The sequence below is a fragment of the Nelusetta ayraudi genome, unplaced genomic scaffold (genome assembly GCF_046127955.1).
Source record: "Nelusetta ayraudi isolate G7.1 ecotype Tasmania unplaced genomic scaffold, CSIRO-AGI_Nayr_v1 ptg000011l, whole genome shotgun sequence".
NCBI lineage: Eukaryota > Metazoa > Chordata > Actinopteri > Tetraodontiformes > Monacanthidae > Nelusetta > Nelusetta ayraudi.
Window position 1 is genome coordinate 10,603,496 of NW_027466061.1, and position 14,146 is coordinate 10,617,641.

The 14,146-nt window shown below is 44.0% G+C and overlaps 1 protein-coding gene across 5 annotated transcripts; it reads left to right on the forward strand.

Annotated features, from left to right (window-relative positions):
• The first annotated feature begins 3,335 nt into the window (after window positions 1-3,335).
• Window positions 3,336-13,508, forward strand: septin2 (septin 2). 5 transcript variants are annotated; one of them, XM_076020794.1, is made up of 13 exons: window positions 3,336-3,513; window positions 4,447-4,489; window positions 5,328-5,439; window positions 7,131-7,217; window positions 9,234-9,357; window positions 9,494-9,628; window positions 9,743-9,860; window positions 10,164-10,265; window positions 10,389-10,534; window positions 10,706-10,828; window positions 11,781-11,841; window positions 11,940-12,036; window positions 12,513-13,508. In XM_076020794.1, exons 2-12 carry the CDS (start codon window positions 4,466-4,468, stop codon window positions 12,024-12,026), a joined length of 1,119 nt encoding a protein of 372 aa, XP_075876909.1. In that variant the 5' UTR covers window positions 3,336-3,513; window positions 4,447-4,465; the 3' UTR covers window positions 12,027-12,036; window positions 12,513-13,508. The 5 variants fall into 5 exon arrangements, with proteins under 5 accessions (XP_075876909.1, XP_075876908.1, XP_075876907.1 ...); XM_076020793.1 differs by having other exon boundaries at window positions 3,337-3,518; window positions 12,457-13,508; XM_076020792.1 differs by having other exon boundaries at window positions 3,337-3,518.
• The last annotated feature ends 638 nt before the right edge of the window (window positions 13,509-14,146 follow it).

The window sequence follows — 14,146 nt, forward strand, 5'->3', positions numbered from 1 at the left end:
ATTGAGAACAGCGGGCAACATTGTCTCTGGGTTGCAACAGCAACAGCAAAGAGACCCTGAACTTGTTTGATTAAGCAAACTGCAGCTTTCCAAATACAATGAAGTCTGCAGATAAAAGTGCATCAGTAGTATTTACAGGGTCTAGTGGCTTTCAGCCAGACCGCGTGAGGCTGTCTTTCAAATCTAGGCCACAACCATTGCTGGCAGCATAATCAGTCATTTTGATGGAGATAAGCTGAAGGATAACCTAATCCCCCTCCCCCTCCCCGCCACACCATATAGTCAGTGCACAAACACACACGCCGGCAGACGTATGCACACCCCCCATTGTGCTGATGGCGGAAAAATACAAAAAAAAACAAAAATGAGGGACTGAGCGTAAAAGGATGATCGTTGAGATCCGTTGTCATGGTTTCACGGCAACCAGTCAGCATGAATGACACAGCAGGAGGAGCATAACACAAAGCCGGTGCTAAACAGGTGCTTGGATTGGTTACAATCCCGAAAAATTAATCAGTAACATCATCCAAGTCATACTGAGCTTTTTTTAATTAAAAATGGCATTGGCCAGTCTGTATGTACTAAAGCAGCAAATAGTCTGGAAAACAGCTTCAGATTCACACCTTTCACTTCCTGGATTCTTGTAGAATTCACAAGCTTATCATAAAGCTTGTACACCGCCAGCTGTTGTGGCTCTATGTTGTGCACTCTGAGACTAATTAATGCAAGACTATGTGCATTATCATTTGTGCCCATCTGGCTGGCCTGCATTTGCAATTAAAGCAATGTATATTGATGTTGCAAAAAGAAGAAAAAAAACACTCTGGCTGTAAATGCAAATCTGATTTCTCCACCATAAGAGATGGCGGGAATACGTTTTAATTTTCTGTCAATCTGCTGCAAGGGGCAAGTCATGACTGACTGAATATGCCTTTTCGTATGGCAGATTAAGTGGGAGGAAGCAGCAGGTGTCAATCTAGTGAAATATGCTAAATACTTACAACATGCTCTGCGTAGCCAACGCATGATTTTGAAATGTTGAGTCACCTTTGGTTGTGATTTAGCGCTTTACAAATAAAATTGATTGAAATCTGTTTGAATTAAAAAAAAGAAGTAAAAAGGAACGATGGACTGCCCATATTTTAGTAATGCAGTGCCAGTGATCTCAACACCAGCCACATGCCTCAGTGAGCACTGCAACCTGTTCATGCGTTCAAGAATTAAAAGAGTCAATGATCGCCTTATTACAGCCCTTGATTTAACATGTATAACGACTGTTTATAACCCTTATTTAACATGGTGGAGCTAATAGCGGTGTGATTCATTTTGCAGCTCATAAATCAAATGAGAGTGTGCATTCTGGGCCTGGTGCGCTGGAAAACTATTCATGAACATTACGCCTATTTCTCTGGCGGGCATGATCACAAATCACAGTTTAATTAGCAACATTTGATTCTTGCTTATGTGGAAGTTGCTGCAAAGGTTCTTCAGCTGCTGAGCAGGAGTTCTCGACATGCACCGCGCCATCTGTCTACTTCCCCACAGTGATACACTCCAGGCGGACAGTGCACTGTGAGATTTCTTGCATTTGAACCACGCCACATCACACCACTCGTCACTCATGCTTTTTGACAGACTGTCTGCAGATCAGGGCAGAGCCGCAGTCGATTCATGACATCTCTGTCTCCTGCCTGAGGGACACGCAGTTCAACCGTATATTTGGAGGGTTTCATTATTCAAGGAGTGCTAGAAAGTAGGAATGAGGTTGGCTGGGGGGAGGGAGGGCTTGGCAGTGCAGCATGCATTCACATCAGCTAAGGTAAACTGCAGCTGGCCCCCTTCTTATGAGCAGCATCCCAGTAAATGCAGTAACATGGGCCACGTGTCTTATTTAATTAACCTTTAGGGAACTTTTGCTGAGTATGCGTGATCTGTTTTTCCAGCCACAGAGGTTGGCATCTGTGGGTTCCATGGTTCAGTTGCCTCTGTGCACATAAAGGTTTTACTACTTTTCCCAGGAAGCACTCAGCAGCTGCTGTTCAGGAACGAGAGCTCGCTACATTTCATCAGTTGCCTCACACCATTCACCAGCTGGCTGAGAGAGGAACTGGAACATCAATGCTGTGGTTTCCAGCCCCTCTTTGTCCGAGCCAGCGTTCTGCAGCCCGGAGATTGAGTTCATCCTCCTGGCTTGGAGCCGCACCTGTCAGCGAAAGTCAGTTTGGCCAGAGTGACAGACTGTTTGCACAGATCTCGGCAAAGGACATTCTTGGACAGCACTTTTTTCAGGCAGAATGTTGCAGCAGGAACACTCTTCTAACCCCCTCACCTCTGGAATGTATCATTTATTTGCGTTTCCTAAGCAAATCAATACAGATTAGACAAGTAACAATTTGAGAACATCCCACTGAATATTCCATTCTGCGAGACTGAAGCTCTTTAGAACTATTGTAGCATTACGGATTTCACTGACAAAGGGTTCAGTCTTTTCTTTTTATATATATATATATATATATATATATATACATATATATATATATATACATATATACGGTTGTTGTTAAAGGCATAAACTACATGTGGTACATGAGTTTTTTTGTGTTGCCCAGGTCAGTGTTCTACTGCCCTCTATGGGTTTCATCTGGCACCACTCGTGTCTGAGAAAGCAAGAAATTCCATTCATCTCTGTTCTTCTACATCTTTTATGACAAACAAGATTGTGAAAGGATTTGGAATACAGTGATTTCATTATTTTTCTTTCTTTCTTTCTTTCTTTCTTTCTTTCTTTCTTTCTTTCTTTGGATGGGGCGACGAGTTAAGATGCACAGTGTGACACTGCAGTCTCTGATACCCACAGGTGCCAAAACTTCAGAGGAAGTGGGATCCGCATGCATTATGTTTAGATCAAACCAGGTCTGCTGGGATTGGCTTTTTGCCTCTTTGTAACTTTGTTTGTCTGTCTGTTTGTTTGTTTGTCTGTCTGTTTGTTTGTTTGAGGGAATTTTCTCTGTATGCGTCATCGATCATACAACTATTTACAATAATCTGGCGCCACCTAAAGTCACCCTTTGGAACTAATCAAGCTCTGAGGAAATGGAAGTGGATCAATAGGAACCACGTCATGATCAGGCAAATGACAACTCTTCACAATTTCACTCTCACTTAATTGTGAAATATATAAATGTTCCTCCCCCATTTGAGATGCGTGAAAGGTCTGCAGGAGCATGCATTTGACTCACTATTCTATTTCTGTTGGCGTTGTGTTCAATCCAAACTAACTAAAGGGGAGAAAAAAAACTGAACTTCTCTCCTCTCTTCCTGTTTGGTTGTCACGGATCATGCACAGACAGCCTGCATGTGTGGCTGCTCGAGCCGCTGTCGCCCGTTGCATTGTGGTCTGTGAGCTAAGAGGAAGCTGCTGCACCGGAATCTGAAGAATTCGGAGGTGTCCGCCAAGTCTGCTGCTCATCGTCGGCAACGTTCTGCGCTCCAACCTCTGCGGACACAAAGGCTGTAAGGTAACGTTCGGGCCGCTCCATCACTTTTATTTCACCGCACTGCAAGTCTCCGAGTTCGTGTTTAAGCCGCCGCCGCCGCCGCTAGCTGCAGGAGTGAGCATCGCGGGAAGGAGAAGCTAACTACTTGAGCTAGTTAGGGGCTTGTCGGGGAGCTTATCAGACTCCCGACGAGCTAGCGGGAGCGGTTAGCCGAGTAGATAGCCGTGATTTGCATTCCTTCCCCCTCTATTGTTCAAGAATAATTACCACCTCGACTAAACAATAAAATATTAGTACCGACTCATGTCAACACTTCGTTGGTCACGAGCAGTCGTTTGAAAAGCTGCTTTTTGGCTGGAGCGGCTTGATTTAGCCCAGTTAGCCTTACATATTTTTAAATATTCAATGCCGTTGACAGTTGGTTTTTATTTTTTATTTATTTATTTTTCGTTCTGGCGGATGATTTGTCAGACATGTCGTGCCATTCGAATGGCCTCGGTGCTTTGGGTGTGTTTTCCATTCCGTTCGTTAGGTCTTCCTCTAACAAAACCACCAACTTTTAAACGCAGCGGCAACCGATAGGGAAATATGAATTGAGCTGCAGAAATGGTCCTAAGCTATTTTAATATCCACTGTAATAATTTAATAGCTATCATATGGGGCTTAACGAGCCTCCATCTGGAGCTTAATGTAGTTACATAGCAGGAAAGTGTGTGTGTGTGTGTGTGTGTGTGTGTGTGTGTGTGTGTGTGTGTGTGTGTGTGTGTGTGTGTGTGGTGAGGCACACTATTCTCACAAACCAGACTTCCTGTCTCTCACAGCCAGGCCTGTGTGTTTGCCTTCTCTTTTATATAAACTCCAGTGAGGTGGTGACATCGAGCCAGAAGCCTTGGCTAGTTTCACTCAAAGCGGTTTGCTCAGTTTCTGATACATCTGTCATTTCCTGCAGGTTTCACAACCGATAAAGAATGTCTCAGGCTGACAAAATGAAGGTGAGTGAGAATATCCATCCCTCTGTCTTAGTCGTTCGCTCATCACCCCAAGTGACTGTAGTCTTAGTTTATCTGAGACCCTAAGTCAGAAAGTCCTGTGTTCTCTTGCAAATGTAAACGCTCATACAGTGAGTTCCTTCTAAACTGTGGACCGCTGTTGTGTTTTTTTTACTCCGGTGGATTTTGGCCCTATTATTATCTCCATTGTGCTGTTCAGTAGCCACATTTGCCGAATCCTGTGCACTCTTTGTCAAGCACTATTTTCATGGTCCGGTCCTGGTTGGAAGGCCCCCAAGGCAGAGCATGAACACACTAATAACAAGACACGTCAGTCATGCATGTCAAGAAAGAGAGGATTCCTAAAGTTCCTGTTGAAGCAAGAAGCTCAAAGAAGGGGATACGGCAGTTTTGCATGTGTTTTAAAAAACATTCATATAGCATTGTCTAAATGTGGGTCTTTTTCATTTGCTCGTCTTTGAGAAAACAAGCCCTGTGTTGAAAGGGCCATAAACTTTGGCAAGATGGGCGGAAAGTATTTGCAAATAGACTGCACAGAAGCCGCTGCTTTCCTTTGAAGTACGCTGCCTGTTCATGGACAGACGTCTCCTCTCTGGATTCAAATCCACCACTAAGAATTGTCTGTCAGTTTATTGCTGTGAAAGCCTGAACAATGTTGAGGAAGCCTTTGGAAAGGAGGGGAAAAGGAAAAATTCATTTTAGTGCAAGAGCTTATCAAACCTCCTTGGGTTTTGTGGTGAAATGTCTCTCTAATGTCACTCCACATACTTTTCTTCTTCAGTCGAGATCTTCCTGACTTTTGTGTCTCTGAACATGGCAGGGGCAGGTGTCCAACCCCGAGACCCCAGGTTATGTTGGATTCGCCAATCTGCCAAATCAAGTTCATCGCAAGTCGGTGAAGAAAGGATTTGAGTTTACGTTGATGGTTGTAGGTGAGTGAGTCATCGCTGCTCTGCTCGCAGCTCCGGCCCCTTTTTCCCCCTGTCATTCCGTTTAGAGAATTGTAGTGTAACTCAAACTAGACGCTTCAGGTTTACTGTACGTGCAGGCTTTTTATGGCAGTGCTTGAGTGTTTAGTCTGGTGAGTTTTTTTCTCAATTTCTGCCATATTTTCAGGTGTGATCTTCTCCCTGAGCTGGCAAAATATACAGGATTACATTTGTTTTTTAGAGGCCTTTCCAATGTTACAGTTTTTAAACTGCCACAGTGCCTCAGTTCCTTTTTACTTTCATGCTTACTTACTACGAGTGTGATTTATATGAATTGACCTTTATTTTGATAGACTGTAAGGCATATTACTGTAAAAGGCCACACAACAAACGCAGATTGCAAGATATTCCACTGAAATACAGATTTAAATCAGCCAATGATTCCAGGGCGCGGCACCACTGCTGCCCAGCACTCCCTCAGGGGATGATGGCTCAAATGCAGAGGACAAATTTTGCATCCTTCAGCATGTGACAATCCCTGAGACTTTTTCAGATTGAATAAAACACCAAAAATGCTATTCGACAGCTCTCATCTTCAGTGTATTAGAAGAGATGCACATTTATCCTGACACAGGGTTACACAAAGGTTCTGTCAGAAAGGTTAAAAGTAGCCTCCATGGCCTGAGTGTGCATTAAGGTTTATTGGTGTGTAGAAAATGGCAGATGTCACTCGGGTGTGCTAGCTCAGCTGGCAGCAGTGGAGCAGCGTGAACTCATGACGTGAGCTGTGTGACTATGTGAACGTCCATGCTTGCTGTTCAGGGGGGAGGGTACGCTGCTCATCCTCTGGCTTTAAAATAAACCAGAGTGGAATGTGGCCGCTTGGCCCGAAGGGATTCATTCACACGGAGGAGAAGGCCCTCTGCTCTCTGTATTTCTTAGTCATACTAATATGAATCATGGTGCTTCCTGCATATTTATGTAGCCTTATCTCCATGGAGGGCTTACTTGATATGAAAAGCCACAGTATCCTTTCTTTAAACGTTTTATATTTCTTGCTGTTTGGCGACACAAGCTGCTCTCTCCACTCACACCTGAAACTTTAGTTTGGATGCAGTCCTAAAGTGAGGAGACACCCTGGATAGTTGCCAGCCTGACCTCAGTAAGGCCTCCACCATGACTCTAGTGGGAACCACAATAGTGGCATTCCTTTGTAAAGCAAACAGGCTTCAAGTTGTTTAGGTTTGCTATCTACAACTCTGTAACTGAAGTGCGGAAGCAGTTTATTTAGCAATACCCAAAGTGTCCTCAGCTGTTTTGATCTATTTAATATCAACATTGATTAAAAAAAAAAATAAAGCTTTATATCATAGAGATGCTACAAATTGTAATGCTGAGCTGGATTCTGTAGTTTCTCTGTTTTTGAGCTACACTCTCATCATCTTTTTGTGGAGTTGTCTGATCAATGCTCACAGATATGTGGGAGAGAGTATTACTCAAGTTTAAGAGCTTTCATTTCGGGGCCTCTAGGTCACTGTAGAAGCATTTTGTTTCCTGGTTTACACATTGAGGACTTTGAATATGAACTGAAACTGAAATCTGTATTGGATCTCCACCTTCTTGTTTGTTTTACAATCGTTTCTTCCTGCGCCGCCTCTTTTATTGATTCCCGGATTTTCTTATCTTGTCCAAAGGTGAATCTGGACTTGGAAAATCCACTCTGATCAACAGCCTTTTCCTCACTGACCTTTACCCCGAGAGAATCATCCCTGGAGCTGCAGGTAAGACTCAGATATGCAACTGGTCAAGTCACCAAAGGATTTCCTGTCCAAGGAAGCAAAGAGAGTAGAACTCTTGAAACTCTTGCTGCATTATATTAGGTAAATACAGAAATGCGAGAGCCTGTTGTGATGACTCATAGTAAAAGCAAAAATACTGAATAATAACAGAGTGCCTGAGAAAATTGATCATTATCTCCAAGTAGGGCTGCACGATTATGGCCAAAATGATAATCACGATTATTTTAGTCAATATTAAAATCACTATTATTCATCATGTTAGGTCAAACATATCTGTTTATTGCACGTTCTTTTTAAAACAAGCAGTATGTAAACAAGGCTTCAAATTTATACTTAAAAATGTCAATAAACTAAAATAAATAAATAATAAAATAAAATTGACCCAAGACATGGCAAAAACTTGGCACACAGGGCTACACAGCTAACTTATACTTGCAGAGTGTTTTCTTTAAAATTTTCGACTGCTGCGATTTCTCTCTCTATTTCCCCTCCGAGGTTTTTCATAAAGTGCAGGTAATGCCACTTTGGAGAAGTAATAGCGCGCGGGGATCACGTACCTCTTTGTCGAGGACTTCCACCATGTTGCTCACAGTATTTACTGGACACGTCTTTGGCCAAATAAAACGTTACTGCATCCGTTATTGCAGCGTGCCTTTTAGAGGTGCATGGATACGGTGTCGCCCGATGCAGTGTTCCTGTTATGGTTGTCTGGGCTGGCGCTGGACACGGACAGGGATTTAGTGGACCAGCGTTAGTTTTAGCCTTCATGCATTCATCATATTTGGGTTTGTGGTGTTTTTCTCAGGTGGTTGAATAAGTTAGTTGTGTTGCTCTGTGGCGCAGGCACAACTCTGTGGCACTCTTTGCATAAAACTTCCTTTTGGTCAACATCACTTGCCCTGAATCCAAAAAACCTCCACACAGTAGATGTTGATCCCCTACGAGGCACTAGGTCCTCACCTCCAGATGCTGCTGTACTGTCTGCTCCCGACATCGCGTCTCACTCTCTCTCTTGCTGTCTCAATTCAGGTTCTGCATCCTTGAAGTACGCATTTTGAAAGGAAGTTGCGTCATAGCACTGCGCGAAGGCTTGTCCCAATTCCCAAGGGTCCTTAGGACGCTCAAAATGCGTACTCAGAATGCGCCCTCGTTTTAGCCGATTCCAAGGATGCACCGCTACTATCCTTCGCGTACTTGTGTATCCCATGATGCTTTGCGTGCTGCTGCAAAGCATCGTGATATCTTGGAAAGTCAGCTGAAATTAGCGGCATCTACTGGTAAAGACACAACATATAAACTTAAGTATTGAAATTTCACATAAAATATGCAGTTTTAACATCGGGTTTTTATTTTTTGGAATATCGAACGACATCGTTAGATGGCGAACCAATGGTTAGCTTGATGCTATAAAAACGTCACTTCCGGGGTTGGCCAGCAGGAGGGAACGGCGGTGACGGGGAGGCGGGGTTTGGTCCGTCCTTCTAGGCTGGGTCCTCGAAGAACGCTTCCTTCAGACGGAGGACACTCGGCCTGAAGGGTGCAGACCCTGAATTGAGACGCAGCATCTCTCTCTTGAATCATTTGAGGCTGCCGCTTATGCTGCAGGATTTGCTCGCTTGCTATTTCGGCAGCTTAATGAAGTCTTAACCTTGTGTTCGCCCCCTGGTGGTTGGATGACTAAAAGTGCTTGATTTGACATGTACGGTAGCCGGCTTTTTAAATGTTAATATCGCCGACGATCAGCTTAATTTAATCGTGGCAGCCAATATCGTGATCGTGATTAAAATTCCATTAATTGTGCAGCCCTACACCAAGTTATTTTTTTGGTTTCAGAGAACATGTTAAAAAGAGAAAACGTCTTACCTTCATCCTACCAGTGGACATTTCTCTCTGTCATCCCACCTGTGTTTGCCTAAAGATGAAACTGTGCTACATAGTTTATGTATATAGTGTAGTTACACTGCATCATTTTATACTGTTTTCTGTTTCTTGACGCAGAAAAAATAGAAAGGACGGTTCAGATCGAGGCGTCGACGGTGGAGATTGAAGAGCGGGGGGTGAAGCTCCGTCTCACGGTGGTCGACACACCCGGCTACGGAGACGCCATCAACAGCCAAGACTGGTGAGGAGTGAAGAGTTTCTCAGCACGCAAACACTCAGCAATTCGTGTGTACGCTGGCTTTTAATTTGCCGACGGGCAGTTCTCTTGCTGCCACACGTTGTGAATGTCTGAACAGAAATGAACTTTCCTCTCCCAGTTTCAACACCATCATCAGCTACATCGACGACCAGTTTGAGCGCTACCTCCACGACGAGAGCGGCCTCAATCGCAGACATATCGTTGACAACCGAGTTCACTGCTGCTTCTACTTCATCTCCCCGCTCGGCCACGGGTGAGTCCCACCACACAGAACCTTTCTCTCTGTCCCACCGCTCTTTATCTAATGCCCTCTTTCCAGAAATGCTGAAATCTGAAGTGTGTCTTTGACTGTCTCCTGTGCAACCAGCCTGAAGCCCCTGGATGTTCAGTTCATGAAGGCCATCCACAACAAGGTCAACGTGGTTCCCGTCATCGCCAAGGCGGACACACTCACCCTCAAAGAGAGGGAGAGGCTCAAGCGCAGGGTGAGGGCAACACTCAGCCATTGTTTAGGAATCTTTTGCAGTTCCTGAAATGAGCGGCTGTTGTCGCGCACTCACCGCCTGGACTGCAGAATCCGTCTCGGCCCAACGAGACGTTCTCTATCAGATCAGAATAAATAAGTGGAAGCAGATGAGAAGCATTAACCGCTTTTATCTGGAACGATCCAATTAAATGTCACCAAAGCAAATTTGAATGACTGAATTCTGGCCTTTGTTTGCATAATGAAATGTCTGAGGTAATAATATCTATTATAATGTGAGCGTCTGCGTTTTCTCTTCGCTAAGATTCTGGATGAGATCGATGAGCATGGGATCAAGATTTACCACCTCCCTGACGCCGAGTCTGATGAGGACGAAGACTTCAAAGAGCAGACTCGAATCCTGAAGGTGAGCCCTAGTTTTCCTCTGCTTTATTTTGCTGTGTCTTTGTTTTTTTAATGAATCACATTCCGTCGGGTGAGTCGAGTCTTATATTTGTCATTGAGCGACTGAGCCAACTTGCTTTTTCAGGCCAGCATCCCGTTTGCAGTGGTGGGATCCAACCAACAGATTGAGGCCAAGGGGAAGAAGGTGAGGGGCCGCCTGTACCCCTGGGGAGTGGTGGAGGTGGAGAATCCAGAGCACAACGACTTCCTCAAGCTGCGGATCATGCTGATGTGAGTGGCAGAGAGGAAGTCACAGCCTGCAGCTGTCGTCATTCTTCACAGTTTTGCTGAGCTGCGGAGCTCGCGTTGACCCAGGCTGTGTTGCTGTGACAGTAAATTCTCATGTTTGCACGCGTCTTCTTAAGCTCATGTGTCCGTCTCTTTCTGCTCTCGACCCATCAGAACCCACATGCAAGATCTACAGGAAGTGACCCAGGACCTTCACTACGAGAACTTCCGCTCAGACCGCCTGAAGCGGGGTGGCAGGTTGTCCTCCCACGGTTACATTCTGCCTCTGTCTCCTGCGTACGTACTTGTCTGTCAGCTTGCTTCTCTGCACCTCCCCCACTTCAGACAGCAAACTGTGACCACAGTGTCATTGCAGACCTAAGACAACTGCAGGAATACAATAGCCAGGCCTCACAGGTAGCAGCAATGAAACCCAGATCATTGGGAACTCCTCGAGGAGAGATCACATCCCTCCACTAGTTTGTTGCTGTTGTCACTCTGTAGTGCAGCAGTTCCCACTCAACATCCTGCATGTTTTACTGCCTTTAACAGATGCAGCATTGATGTAATGCTGCTGTCTGTGGGTTTAGGTGGTTTCTTAGCAGGTAACTGTCATTTGTAGTTTTGACTTTGTTGTAAAGAGGAGAACTTGACTTAACAGAGTGTGGATATATCATTTAACCTTCATTCTGGAGCAGACAATCTTTTAGCCTTCCTTCTAAAGCCAACCCAGGAAAAGGGGAATGGTTTTAACTGGCCAGAGATCTGTCACATGATTGACTTGTCCCTCCCATGAGTGGCCAGTTGGAGGTACCGTGCTCATCTATTTATTTATTCTTCAGTATATGGGGGAGGTAATGCTGTTCCCCTAACTATCCCTCCAGCTGATTCTTTCTAAAACCTCACTGCTTCAATCTCTGTGTAGCTCATAGATGCACACTGTCCTCTTGTACGCCTTTCCCCCCCTGCAAAAAAAAACAACTTTGCTAACCCACTGAGATCCTTCTTGCCGTCCTCAAATGTGCTTACTTAACACTTACCTGCTTACTGCACTCAGACACTATTTCTGTCCCAGCCATTCTAATGCTTCACAAATCAGCACAGCAATTCAAAGTCTGTAATGTCTCTTCGCTTATTAACCGGATTTTTGTCTTTTTGTCAAAGAATACTAATTCTGCAGAGATATTCAGTTCATCTTTTTGGCTCATAGCATGATGGTAACTTGTTTTGTTTTTTTTCAACGGTCCAGGAAGGGACCAGAGCCGGAGGAAATGGACAAGGACATGATCCTGCTGGAGAAGGAGGCTGAGGTAGGACACAGACACTGAAGACCTTGATGGTATAAGTGGCTTCTTTGTGTGTGTGAGCGCTGGATTTGCCATACATGAGGGTTCCTTGTGTTCCACAGCTGAGACGAATGCAAGAGATGATCGCCAAGATGCAGGCCCAAATGCAGAAGCAGGGAGACGGAGAGGGTGAAGGCGCCCATGTGTGAGAAGCTCATGGTAAGCCTACAAATCATAGATTTCTCTAGTCACACAATTAGCCTGATAGTTACTGAAGGTCATAAAATGTGATCATTACTTGTCTGTGTTTTGTTTTTGGGAAAACTATTAAAATAATTCTGGGCCAAAAAAAATTCCACGGTGCGTCAATAATTCCCGCCACTTCCCAAACAAAGCCGAGCTGTTTCTGAATTGTTTCTTTGAATCAGGTGATGTCATCCTGTTGAGAAAAAAAAATCTACATGTCAGCATGTTAATGTAATGTTGTATTTAAATGTTACTTGTAAATATCTCCATGTGGAAAACATTGGGTGTTTTGGGGTGGATGGGGAACTAATTAACTTTAAAACATAAAAAAATAATAAACAAAGTATTTCGTCTGGCCTGTTTTACACCTCACTCTCTCTCTTCATGCTGTAGTTTGCTGCACACTCAGACAAATGGAAGACCTTCACCTGCATTCTGTTCTCTTGCAGACTTGGACCTGAAAGATGGACGGTAGCTGAAATGGTGTGAAGGCCATTTGGTCTTTGTCTTGTTGCCACTATTATTAACTCTGATTCCTCAGTGGGTCTGGAATTGTGCTTTTTTTTTTTATACATTCAGTAAAGTATATTCTAACAGTGTTATATCTACACACAGCTCTATCCTTCAAATTCTACTATCTTACTCCAATGAAGTCACGTGAACTATCCTCTCAAACAGTGGTATACTGTATGTCTGTAATACACAAACTGTTGGGATGTTCTTTTTTTTTTTTTTTCTTCCTCTCTTGTTTGTTCCCATGCTGTTCTGTTCTTGGTCACGTAGGAAACCAAAGTGTCGCTGCTGTGAAACATCTCTCTAGGCTCATGCTAACCTTTGCTCTGTCTAAGAGCTTTATCAGGAGAGACGACTGTCGTCGCAGCTAGTAGCAGAAATACACTTTAATGCCTTTCTCCAAACTCAAAATGTCAAGATAAAACGTGCATCCTCATTTGGCTTCATGTGACCTCCCTCGCCTGCATGTAAACTCTGGGTTAAGTACGATGGCACGCAAGTGCCAAGTCCTGTTAAGTGTGACGTAAATTAAACTGTGACCCTTGATCTCTTTTTAGTCTTCCTTAAGACCTGACAGATGAAGGATGGGCAAACGTTGCGATGCTCACGGTGCTTTCAATCAGCTTTATGCAACTCCTCCAACCTTCTTTCTAAGAAGAGAAAAAAGAAAAGTCATGTGCCAGGGAGCGTCACCTGATCCCTTCTAGTCGATGCCGTTTGACTGAAGAGACACAAATTTGTACTCGGCCCAGTTCTGCCATGTTCTCTGGCGCTGACACCAGAGGTGAAGAGGTCAAATCCTCCAGGCCGCCGTCGCCCTCACCAGCCAAGGTGTGAGGCTGTAGACATTCCTCCCTGTGCTGTTTTTAATCCAATTTTAGTACCAAATATTGTTTTTGATGCATCTATTGTAATAAAAGATTATTGAACCTTATCATCTCTGTCTCCTGTGTTTCTTTTACACCGAGGCCATCACACCTCTGATCACCTCCAGACTCTTCTCAGTATTTTTTCATAAAGTTTGAGATTAATTGCTTCTGACAGACTAATCCACAGGGGATGTAACCTGACAAACAGGGCCTCTCTAATTAGTACATGGAGAGGAAAAAAACATCAAACCCCTACGCAACACACTACTTGCAGGGCTGTACGTTTACTTCTTTTTCAGCGGTTGCAGCAGTGCTAGCAAGTTAAAAATTTTAGTCGCACAAAGTAAAATTTAGTAGCACACCTGGGTGGACAGTTGGTTAACATGTTTTTTGTGAAATTAATTGTAACCAGGAAATGTAGTTCTTTAATAGTTGAACTGAGATGGATAGTATACACACAGAACTACAACTCCCATGGAGCAGTTTTACCAACAACGGTTACTTGTATAGGTCAAAGTAATACTAGCTTTTCCACTTCATGATCATGATGCCTTGCCTGCGTAACTCATTTGCACATGTGCGAGTGGATACACATTTCTCTTCGCACAGGATGATTTTTATTCGCAAATGCGACAAAAACTGTCGCACTGTACAGCCCTGACTTGGCATTGAACAATCATGGTTGCAACACAATGTGTGCA

Excerpts from the sequence above, each read along its gene's own strand:
- septin2 (XM_076020794.1), top strand. The coding sequence starts at position 4,466 with ATGTCTCAGGCTGACAAAATGAAG. Across the intron at positions 10,266-10,388 it reads AGCAGACTCGAATCCTGAAG|GCCAGCATCCCGTTTGCAGT; the intron begins GTGAGCCCTAGT and ends TTGCTTTTTCAG. Across the intron at positions 10,535-10,705 it reads AAGCTGCGGATCATGCTGAT|AACCCACATGCAAGATCTAC; the intron begins GTGAGTGGCAGA and ends TCGACCCATCAG.